Source organism: Cetorhinus maximus, chromosome 5 (genome assembly GCF_964194155.1).
Source record: "Cetorhinus maximus chromosome 5, sCetMax3.hap1.1, whole genome shotgun sequence".
Taxonomy (NCBI): domain Eukaryota; kingdom Metazoa; phylum Chordata; class Chondrichthyes; order Lamniformes; family Cetorhinidae; genus Cetorhinus; species Cetorhinus maximus.
Window position 1 is genome coordinate 27,644,397 of NC_135883.1, and position 12,122 is coordinate 27,656,518.

General features: G+C 41.2%; 1 protein-coding gene across 1 annotated transcript; it reads left to right on the top strand.

Moving 5' to 3' along the window:
- Window positions 1-237: 237 nt before the first annotated feature.
- odc1 (ornithine decarboxylase 1) lies at window positions 238-6,775 on the top strand. The gene is made up of 12 exons (XM_078541613.1): window positions 238-445; window positions 1,232-1,381; window positions 1,470-1,621; window positions 1,883-2,056; window positions 2,145-2,317; window positions 3,065-3,199; window positions 4,523-4,604; window positions 4,766-4,849; window positions 4,928-5,090; window positions 5,586-5,701; window positions 5,795-6,009; window positions 6,366-6,775. The coding sequence occupies exons 3-12, from the start codon at window positions 1,520-1,522 to the stop codon at window positions 6,511-6,513; spliced, it is 1,392 nt and encodes a 463-aa protein (XP_078397739.1). The 5' UTR covers window positions 238-445; window positions 1,232-1,381; window positions 1,470-1,519; the 3' UTR covers window positions 6,514-6,775.
- The last annotated feature ends 5,347 nt before the right edge of the window (window positions 6,776-12,122 follow it).

Consider the following 12,122-nt stretch of genomic DNA (forward strand, 5'->3'; position numbering starts at 1 on the left):
ATTTTTTTTTTTGTGTGTGTGTTTTACCCAGCACGCCCCACCCCAAAGGATTCAACATTATTGTGCAAAAGATTTAATCACAAGACCTCACAACGCTGCAAACGCCCGGCTCAGGGTTACTCTCCGCGCATGCGTGGTGATTCGCCCCGGGCCCCGGCCAGCTGTCAATCACGGTGACGTATGAGAGGATGTGCCCCTCCCCCCTCCCCCTAGGCTCTGGCGTTTGCTCCATTGATCGCTGACAAGAGCAAACCGATCAGGACCGGTTTGGGCTGGACACGTCGCGTGGCAACCCGGCCTCGATCTATAAAAGGGGGGGACGGGAAGCTGGCGCCGGGCTTTTATTCTGTTTGATATCGGCGAGTGTGCGGTAGGGGAATACTGTTCCTTTTTTTTTTAAGACGGATTTCTTCGATGGACACAGCCTTCGTAAATGTTTTTTAAGGTAATTGTTTTCACTGTGTTGTATTGTATGTGTGTGTTTGTAATTTTTTTTAAAAAAAAATGTACCGGCGTAAATTTGCCAAGTGCCACGTGTAAATTCAGGTTGGTGCTGGTTGAGTGGGGGTGGAGGGGGGGATGTCGTTTTTATTTCGTGAAAAAATAAATTTTTTTAAAAAAAATGCCGAACTCGAACGGAGAAAATTTAATTTGAGAGTCTTCGGTGGAAGTGATAAATACAACATGAAATGAGGAAAATCCCCTCCCGCTCTCAAAAGTTATTGGCTGCGGAGGGAAGGGGGACAATTTTTTAAGTAAACGCTGTCGTGTATTTTTAGTAACCCGTCAAGTCTGTGGTAAGTGAAGTCTGTCTGTCTCTCTCTCACTCCCGGCAGCTGTGAAATACCTTGGGTTACTGCTAGGTCGCCATCCGCAGGTTTTTTTTTTGCCGGTGAGCGTGTTTTCCCGCCCCCTCCTTTCCCCCCCATTGGCTCGCAGGCAGCGCCTCACCCACGTGCAGGAAGGAGTTCTGCTGTCCCATTGGTCGACAGGCACGTCAATCAACAGAGCTCCGCCTTTCCTGCTGACTGGGTGAGAAGGAAAAGAGCCGAGAGGAAGGGAGACACTGGGGCAGCACCCGCTGTGATATGCGCGCTCACGCTACGCTCTTGTAGCTGGCACTCGGGAGTTGCGCTACTTCCTGGATTTGGAAGGGAGACCGTATCCTCGTTCTTAAAACTTTTTTTTTTGCTGCTACTAACTATATGAATATTGTGCAATTGTGTTACAGAACGAACAAGTCAGAAGGGTGTATAACGGCTACACAGAGAGCCCAGACCTTGCGTTGTATCTTCGAGGGTTTAACTCTGTTGGGAAGCCGCCTTGGCTAGACCTAAGCTGAGTTGTACTTGTAATTAGATTCCATCTCTTACTTGCCCATGTAGGTATAAATTCTTAAACAATTAACAATATATTAAATTAGATTGTTATCCTGCTTCGCTTAGCTTATTGCTTATTTTTTTTTCCAGTTTGTTGCATATCGTGAATTCCTGCTTTGAAACTTCCTATAAATCTCAAAATGAATGACTTCAGCAATGGTGAATTTGACTTTGCCTTCCTTGAAGAAGGATTTAGTGCCAGAGACATATTGGAAAGCAAAATAAATGAAAGTTCTCATTCTGTAAGTATTTTGTGTTACTTGATTCTCATGTGAAGTGCATTGAGGAATTCAACATGTCTAAATCTATATAATTGACAGTTTTTGTACCTATCTTTGAAGATCCTCCAGCCACGCAAACTGACCTCTCCTTGATTAAAATCCTTTTGTTCCTTGAACTTTGTCCATGTCTCGCTCCTATCAGGACATTGTTCTACACTATAAATGTTATATAATGTGATTATTTCTAGCATGGAAATTTGACCTTGTGCTTTATAATTCCAGGATGACAAAGATGCTTTTTATGTCGCGGACTTGGGTGACATCGTCAAGAAACACATACGGTGGCACAAAATCCTTCCTCGTGTGACTCCTTTTTATGCTGTCAAATGCAATGATGATAAAGCTGTGGTTAAAACTCTTGCTACTTTGGGTGCTGGATTTGATTGTGCTAGTAAGGTATGTTAACACTGACTACTATGTATTCTAATTTTAAGCTTGCCTCTGTTATTGTTGTAATGATATTAATACAATCAATTCTTTACAGACTGAAATTCAGATGGTACAGAGCCTTGATGTTCCAGTTGAGAAAATAATCTATGCTAATCCTTGCAAACAATTGTCTCAAATCAAATATGCCGCAACGCATGGGGTGCAGAAGATGACATTTGATAGTGAAGTGGAGCTGCTGAAAGTAGCAAGAGGTCATCCAAGTGCAAAGTAAGTTGCTGATAGTACAACTGAGGGAAAACTCATTGTATTCCAATAGCAAAAGCAGAGCTTGCTGTATGAAGTCTTTTAACTTATGCAGAGTTGTGTTCACATGCTACATTTAATGCTTGAACACTGGGTGGCAGCAATACTCCAATGCTAACAATCCTTTGGGCCTTTCAGGGGTTTCCTAAGGGAGGGAAAGATCTAATTATTGGTTGGAGACTTCAGTCCAGTGGAAATGTACAGGATAGCAGCAAACACTATGCTCCGTTTGAGTTTTTCTTCACAACTACATGTTAAAAGTTTGGTTACTGGGCTGAGGAAAATTTGAGCTCCAGCTTGAAATGTCAAAATCAAACTTGGCCCTGAAAACCTTGGCATGAAGGATGGCCTGAGCATTTGCTAGCCTTTGCAGCTGTGGGTTAATTCATAATATTTAGACAGCATTATATATCTAGCTGTTCTTGTATTTTGTGTATATACTATTGGATGTTTGTTTTTGACTAGGTTATTCCAGACTCTCTTAATTGAGCAAGCCATGCTATTTCATCTCATCTGTCAGATTTTTTTTTTTTGTCTGGCAGATCTTAATTCTGGGATGTTGTTTCCTGCACAGGTTTTCCTATTTTAGGTTGCCTGTGGCGGTTCATCTACTGGATATTGGATTCTCCTTTTATACTGTTTCATTGACGCCTTTATCGAATTAACGTCAAATCCTGACGTAAAATACATCCACCTCTTCCTCTGTCCTAGGCTGGTTCTGCGCATTGCCACCGATGATTCCAAGGCTATCTGCCGCCTGAGTGTTAAGTTTGGAGCAACACTTAAGACTAGTAGGCTTCTCCTTGAACGTGCCAAAGAGCTGGATATTGACATTATTGGAGTAAGGTAGATTTGTCATTGCTATCTTGGAATTGTACTGATGGCTTGAGCAGTGTAAAGGTACATGGTGCAAAACAGTGCTCCAAAAATGTGATGATTCAGGAGTTAGAATCTGTGGCCCAACTGTAATTATGGTATGAAACATCTAGATTTTGATGCGATGCAAAAAAAAATCATAGGATTGCAGCATAGGAGGCCATTTGGCCTGTATGTTTGTCCTTGCACCTGTTGAGAGCAACTCGGATAGTCCCACTCTCCTGTCCTTTTTCTCATTGCCCTGAGTTTTTTTTCTGCTTTGGAAAATTATCCAATTCTCTGAAAACCACAATTGAGACCACCTCCATTACATTTGCAGACCCTAACCACAGTACTTATTTAAAGAGAAATTTCCTTGTGTCTCCTTGATTTTTGACACCTTAAATCAGTGTCCTCCATTCTGGACTCTTCTGCCAGTGGGGACTATCAAATCTCTTTTCAATCTTCTCTTTAAGAACAAACCCAGCTCATCTGCTCTATCCTTGTAACTGAAGTCCTTCATCCCTGTGACCATTTTCTAATCTTTTCTGTACCCTCTTTAATGCCTTGCTAAGTGTGGTGCCCAGAACTGGTGGTTACTTCAGTTGAGGCCAAGTCAGTGGTTTACAAAGGTTCAGCATAGCTTCCTTAGTGCTCCATTTGTACAACCCAGCATTCAATACGCCCTGTTAACCACTTCCTTGACCTGACCTGCCACCTTCAATTTGTGCACATCTCGCTGGCTTCTTTTCCTAAATTGTGTCCTTTATTGTGTATTGCTTTTCCATCATTCTTCCTAGCAAAATATATTGCTTCATACTTTGCATTAGGTTAATCTGCCATGTATCTGTCCATTCAATCAGCCTATGTCCTCTTGAAATCTTAATGCTATCTTCCTCAGTTCACAATACTTGCAAAATTTGTGTTGTCAGATAATCCTATGTGCCAGTCGAGTGGATGAACACTTAACTGTTCAGCAAAGGTCTACACTCTGGAACCTTCATAAGACTGGTATTTTAAGTTGGGGTTAAAGCCATTTAATGCAGACAATTTGCTACATTCTATTACTATGGATCAGCACTTTGGAATTAATAGCATTTGAATAAAGCTGTTGCATGAACACAGCTCTTCACTGCCGCCCCCCCCCCCCCCCCCTGCAAGTTCAGTTAAGTCCTCTGCTTATACTTGGGTCAGTGGAAGCCATGTTAAGTGCACCTTTGGATTTAAAAGCACTCCTGTATCTCATTGGTTTAAATCTATTGGCGTTATTAGGTACTGACTTGTATGGACTAATTTTTTTCTCCCCTGTGAAAGCTTTCATGTGGGAAGTCGTTGTACAGATGCCCAAACATATGCCCAGGCTATTGCAGATGCTCGTTTTGTTTTTGATATGGGGGTAGGTATCTTGATTTCACCAGTTTTTAAATGTCTTCACTTAAACAATTATGTGCTTGATTAATGCTACCACTTTTATTGCAGTTTGAAGTCAACAAAAGTTATTATTTTGGACTTTTATGTTGGTCATTTATTTTTCTTACCATGTCCTTTTACTTTTAGGTAGAACATGGTTTTAACATGTACTTGCTCGATATTGGTGGTGGTTTTCCTGGTTCAGAAGATACCAGGCTCAAATTTGAAGAGGTGAGAAGTGTTGCTATTTAGTTTCAAGTGAATTTATTTACCTGAGCATGGAGTATGATTAACTCTAGATAATTTTAGATTGCAGCTGTTATAAATCCTGCATTGGAGAAGTACTTCCCCACTGATTCTGGAGTTCAAGTCATTGCCGAGCCTGGTCGGTTCTATGCGGCATCTGCTTACACACTTTCTGTGAATATCATTGCTAAGAAGGTCATGTTCAATGAACAGAGTAGCTCTGATGGTAGGTATATCAATGGTGGTCTAGCCATTTTATTTTTTATTGTGTAGTCTATCAAGGATTTCTTGACTTTTTGTTAACCGTCTAAAACATACCAAAAAGTTCTTAATGGAAAGATGTAGAGACCTCCTGTTAATCTTAATGATTAAGCTATTTATAATGTGGGCATATGAAACATCGTTTTCTCCAGTTGTGTACTGAATATTTCAGAAATGGACGTGTAGTAATTAATAAAGATGGGATGTAAAAAGATAATGAATTGACTTTCTGGGAGAGCAGAACAAACAATTTCTCTAACAAGGAAATTGAGCACTAAATGTAGAACTATTTTTAACTTATTGACTTCCATTTTGGTATAGATCCTTATCAGAGTATTGTTTGTACTGCATCAATTCAGTAAATAGTAATTGACTTAGATTGCTCAACATAAGGCATATTCTGATTTTCAGTGACAATCCTATTACATGTAGCTAATAAGTGTACCATCTTCTTTTAAAGATGAGGATGATGGTGAATATGACAGGACCCTCATGTACTATGTAAATGATGGTGTTTATGGATCATTCAACTGCATACTGTATGATCATGCTGATGTAATGCCAGTTCTGGTCAAGGTAAGGCCTTTTGTTAATCCTAAATTGTACATAAATTTAAATACCTAAAAGGCATACATAAATTGTGAAAAATGGATGTGTTTGTTCTTTTAGAAACAAAAGCCTGATGAGAGGCTGTACTTGACCAGTATTTGGGGCCCAACTTGTGATGGGCTTGATCGTATTGTAGAACGTTGTAGTATGCCAGAGCTGCAGGTTGGAGACTGGATGGTGTTTGAGAACATGGGAGCTTACACTGTTGCTGCTGCTTCAACATTCAATGGATTTCAAAGACCTCAGATCTTTTATGTTATGTCAAGACCAGCCTGGTACAGTATTTCATAGTTGAGACTTTTATGCTGTTGCACTTTTTCAAATTGACTAGCTTAGATGTTCTTGGTTTTCCTATGTTAGCATGATGTACTCATGAGACTTCATACATGTACAAAGGCAGCAGTGGCTTGTTTTGGTAATGTAGTTGTTTTGACTTGAAATAATTTCTGGAAACTAGCAATGGCTGCTGGATCAATTTGCAGCCTGACTCGGTCTGTACCAGATTAAACTTCTGGCCTGAGTACCTGGCTTCATACAGTGCAGCTTCCCATCTAAATTTGAAACCATTTTTTCATATAATACCAGTAGCTAGTTGAATGCGGCATAACCTGTTAACCTTTTTATTCTCTAGGCAATTAATGCAACAGATCAAGAAAGATGGCTTTCCATCCCAAGTTGAGGATCGTGCTGCTAATAGTCTACTGGCATCCTGTGCCTGGGAAAGTGGAATGGAGCTTCTTTGTTCTTCATGCTCCTCTTCAGCAAGAGTTAATGTCTAAACTGTTGTTATAGAACTCTTAACTGACCTGTTGGCAATCTTAGCTGAGCTAGGAGGTTTGGGTAATAGTAAATGGCTGCCTTTTGGGACCAGTAACTGCTTGAGTGCTTGAATTTTAAAATATTGTGGATTAGTTAATGTATGCAACAAAATGGTTGACTAGGAGATGGGATCACATTCTAAAGTGTTCCTATGGAAACTTGTTTACACTTTTATAACTTTTTTGTATTTTTATTTGAGCTTGAAATAAAATATAAAACTATTTATTTGGACTTCATTTTATTTGCACTTCACTCATTAGTGATGGGTTGATTTTAAAATAGGTATCCTAGGTTATCACATTTGCTCTTTTTTGGTCTCTTCTGTGGAGCTTGTGGAAGTCTTTTCTAAAGAGAAACATCCATAGACAAAAAATAATGAACAGCAGAGCAGGATTGAATAATCTACTCTTTCTTGTGTCCTTACCCAACTATTATCAGCATTTTCTGTTTATAATCCATCAATACTTCATTACATAGCTTCTCATGTCTAACCAACCTAGTTGAAATATATGACTTGACCCTTTACAATCCATGCTTGCTCTGATCAACTCATTTGTCCAAATATGCAGTCACTTTTTATCCCTAATAGCATCAGTTGTGGGGAGGTTACTGGAGTCTGCTAAACTAATAGACATAATTTCCATAATATTTAAAAACTACTTTTGTGTACTGTTTACAGGGTTGCCACTTTTCTATTATAAAGGACTTGCTCCACCATTCAATAAGATAATCACTGCTCTGGTTGTGGTCTCCATTCCACTTTGTTGTCTGCCCTATATTTCCCACTGTATCTATTTGCCTTCATGTAATACCATCTTGTTGACCCCAAGATTGTTTAGTTACACAAGTAAAGCTCTTGCTCTTTGGCCTTACGCTTTGCGTCATGCCAGTGAATGCTTTCATTGTGATGCAGTCTAGCATGCCAGTGTTCTTCAATGCTTCAAAATAAGTCCTGAAGGCAACTATCCTGGAGATAAGATGACCTATTGTCATCTCCCACTCCCTGGTGCCCTGCAAGATCTGCAGCTTGGATTCCAGCTGTACCACAGTTTGAGGAAACTTTGGCTATGTGCACTTGCCACAGACATGGTTGGGGTTGCAATGCTCTACACCAACTTCCACTTGTACCTACAGCACAACACCTACCTTGTCATGTCTATAACCTTATTTATTTGATTAGTTATTGAACTAATTTTACAGCAGTTAACCAATAGACTATTTTAGTAATGTAACTACAAGTTAGTTTCCTAGCTTAAGAGACAAAAATAAGCAAACTACTGAAAATGAATAGAGGAGCACCTCCTTTCTCACCCCACCACCTGCGCCAAAGCACTCAATTCCTGACTTAACACTGAAGCATTCAGTTCTGTGAACACTGCTCCCTGCTCACGGAACAGAATAGTTGGGGAGCTCTCTGAAACAAAGCCAACTGTCATCATTGGCATCCTACCTACATCAGGTGATGGACATGCAGCAAATCTGTTGACAATGGATAGTTTCACAGGGTGAGGTTTTTGCTAATGACTGAAGAGACCAATCAGTCCTAGTGACAAGATACAAGAAGTCAGGGTGGTGTGTGGCTTGGTGAACTTGAAGGTGGTGGTGTTCCTGTGCATCAGCTGTCCTTGTTCTAGATGGTAGAGGTTGCGGGTTTGAACGATGTCTAGATGGTAGCAATTGTGGGTTTGGAAGGTGCTGTGTAAGGATCCCTTGGTGAGTTGCTGCAGTGCACCTTGTAACTGGTACACACTGCTGCCACTGTGTGTTGGTTGTGGAGGGTGTGAATGTTTAAGGTGGTGGATAGGGTGTGAATCAAGTGGGCTGCTTCGACCTGGGCGATGTCAAGCTTCTTGAGTGTAGTTGGAGCTGCACTCATCCAGGCAAGTGGAGAGTATTCCATCACACTACTGACTTGTACCTTGTAGATGGTGGACAGGCATGAGGGAGTCAGGAGGTGAGTTATTCGCTGCAGAATTCCCAGCCTCTGACCTCTTGTAGCCACAGTATTTATGTGGCTAGTTCAGTTTAGTTTCTAGACAATGATAACCCCAGGATGTTGATAGTGGGAGAATTCAGTGGTGGTAATGTCATTGAACATCAAGGGGGGACACACAATAACCCTCGGGATATGTTTTCCATCCTGCAAACAAGCAGCAAAATCATCTCCGTATGATAAGTGCTAACATACTTGGGAGATTTCCTTATGAGAGTACTGTTGCATTCGTGATTATGTCCTCTGAAGATGCACCACAGACATTGAAAATCGTTGAGTTTCCTTTCTTGATCGCTGTTACGTTATCCTTGCTTCACAGCGGTACAACAAGGTGCTGAGGCCTCATAAATCAACATCTTGGTCCTAAGGGTCATCTTGATGTTTTTCCATGCACATTTTTGTGAGTCAGTCAAAGATTGCAGCTATGCATGTATCAAGTTCTGCAGCATGAGTCAGATTGTCTGTACCTCTGGACCCAAGATAGAAGAATTTTCTACCCACTTTCTCTTGTTTAGTGTGATCGAGTGTAGTGATGTGATACCCTGACCCGTAACCACAATTTTCTTGACACATAGTGAGAACAGAAAACAGATATGGGAGAGACAATCCACAATTCTTTGTAGCTGAGTTTCCGTGTGGGTGACTGGCGCAGTGCCATCAGTGTAAAGTTCTCTGATCAAGAATGCTATAGAGTTTGCTGTCTGATCTGGTATTCAGGTAAACCTCTTCCTTATCTGCAGGAATCAAAGGTCAGGAGCACAGAGAAAAATACCAAACAAGGTGGGGTTGGGTCACAGCCCCATTTTGCTCCATTCTTCACCCTGAAAGTGTCGGAAGTGATTCCATCAAACTATACAGCACCTTGTATGTTGTCATGAGACTAAGGAGCTTTGGTCGACAGCCAAAATCTTTCCCACAATCTTACAGAGTCTTGTTCTGCTGGCAGTGTCAAATGTGTTAGTGAGATCTATGAAAGTAACATAGAAAGGTAGGTCCTGTTCCCTGCACTTATCTTGTAACTGGCATATGGAGAAGATCATGGCTACTATAGATCTGCCAGTGCAGAAGCCACATCATGCCTCTGGGTGCACTTGGTCTGCAAGTTGATGTAAAACAAAGGCAGCAGAATCTTGCTCACGGGTAGAGGAGGTGGGGGAGCCACAAATGGACAGAATGGCAGTAAATGTAACAATCCTGTGTGGAGAATGAGGGCATTAAAAAAAAATGTGCCCATGCTGTTTTCAGAACTGGTGGCTGCGCTCTCTTTAAGCACTGCTGCTTTGGGCACTTTATGCCCAGTTCAGCTAGAGGGAGTGTGCACACTGCCAGGTGGAGTCCAAACTTGCTCTCAGAACCCTGGTTTAACAATATTTTCGAGGCTCCTGTCCGTTTCAGGTGAGACTGCTAGCTGCCTAAATTGAGGCCATAATCTAAAGGTGTGGGCCTAGGGGCAGTTGTCAGCAGTAGTTTTTTTCCCCCTCCTTACTGCTGCCCTGTTCAACCTGAAACACTAAGTGGAAAGTCACCCCTTATGAGTGAAGCCACTCTCATTGTCCCCATAACTGAATACTGTTCTCAGAAATGGAATTAATATAAAACTTGAAACAAGGGAGGATTGAGAACTATCAAAGCAAAATTACCACAGGTGCTGGAAATGTGAAATAAAAACAGAAAATGCTAGACTCAGCAGGTCTGACAGCATCTGTGGAGATAGCAACAGATTTAACATTTCAGGTCGTGATCATTCATCAGGACATGAGCAATATCAGTTATATATAAATATCTAAGTATATAATATTAAGTAGAAGCACATTAATAGAGTAAACAAGAGACATAGAAAAGTAGGAAGAAAGCATTAAGTGTTCATGTGCTGTTAGGAAATCACTGTTATTGTTAGCAATTATATAATAATTTACAATGAAGAACATCACGCAAATAAATGCATAAATCCACAGCACAACTTAAAAGTACAAATGAAAGATTTATTTTGGCTGAAAATTGTGAGCACAGACAATAGGTGTGCAGTTGAGACAGTGTCTGTACTTCAGATAGCTCCATAACTATTATTTCAAAGCTAAACATCAAGGTCTATTCCTCCTAGATGCATGCCCTGGGGCATGAAAATCCAGAAGCGTCTCAATGTTTCAAGGCTCAAAATAGGCAGTCACGAAGGAATGTCTCTCAGAGAAATTGAGAAATCTCTCAGTCATCTTTGTACAGCAAAAATGGATGCTCACTACATTGAGGATGATTGTACTCCACTGCTCTGGTGGCCCTTGGCCCTACTTTTCATAAACATCAAGATTAGTTCGATGAAAACAATGAGATAATCCAGAAACTACTGAAGGAGAAACATCACCTCTTAGGGTTTTCTTCAATGACAAGTTATCACAATCTAAGTATGCCTACCAAAACATCTGCAGGACTGTCCAATGTAAGGTCAGAGAGATGCAAGACACTTGGCTGAATCAGAAAGCAAATGAATTTCAGTCATATGCAGACCACAAAGACTGGAATAGATTCAATGATGCTCTGAAATCTGCCTACAAGTCCTAGTCTACTGGTTCATCACCAATCCTCAGTGCCAATAAGTCAACACTGCTCACAGAAAAAGCCCAAATTCTAGAAAGATGGGCAGGGCATTTTAACCACATCCTCAATTGGCCTTCATCTATCAATAAAGAAGCAATCAACAGGCTGCCACAGGTTACCATCAAATGCTCTCTTGATGATCCTCCCACGATGTTAGAAATGAGAACAGAATCAAACTCTTGTCTAGCGGCAAAGCTTCAGGAGCTGATACATCCCAGGTGAAGTCTACAAGGCTGGTGGTCAATGCCTGGTCAAGAAGTTCACAGCTCCTTCAGTCTATGTGGGAATAAGGAACCATTCTGCAAGAATACAAAGATGCCTCCAATGTCCATCTGTATAAGCTGAAAGGAACTCGCCAATCTTGCGATTATCAAATAGGAATCTTCTCTCCATCACCAGCAAAATCTTTGCCAGAATCCTTCTGAACTGGTTTGTGCAACATCTCGATTGGATCTGCTGCCAGAGAGTCAGTGCGGTTTCAGTAAAGGTTGAGGAACCACTGATGTAATGTTTGCAGTTAGACAGCTCAGGTTGTCAAGAAATCCGAAGAACGGAACATGGACTTCTACACCACCTTTATTGACCTGACCAAGGCCTTTGACACAGTCAGCCGTGAGGGCCTTTAGAAGGTAATGGATAAATTCCGCTGCCCTGAGAAATACATCACAATTGTTTGACAGTTCCGTGAAGGCATGCTCACACGTATCCTGGATGACAGCGAGTCTTCTGACCCATTCCCAGTCACTAACAAAGTTAAACAGGGCTGTGCGCTAGCACCAACCAACCCTCTTTGGCATGTTTTTCTCTGCCATGCTCTCCAATGCCTACCATGAAGGTGATCCTGGCATCAAAATTTCAAACGTGGAAGCTGCTCCATTTGAAACAACTCCAGGCAAAGACCAAGGCGATTTCCTGTTTGCCGATGACTGTGCACTAGCTGTCAGTTTAGTGGTTGAGCCTCTTGGCATGACACTGATACACAAG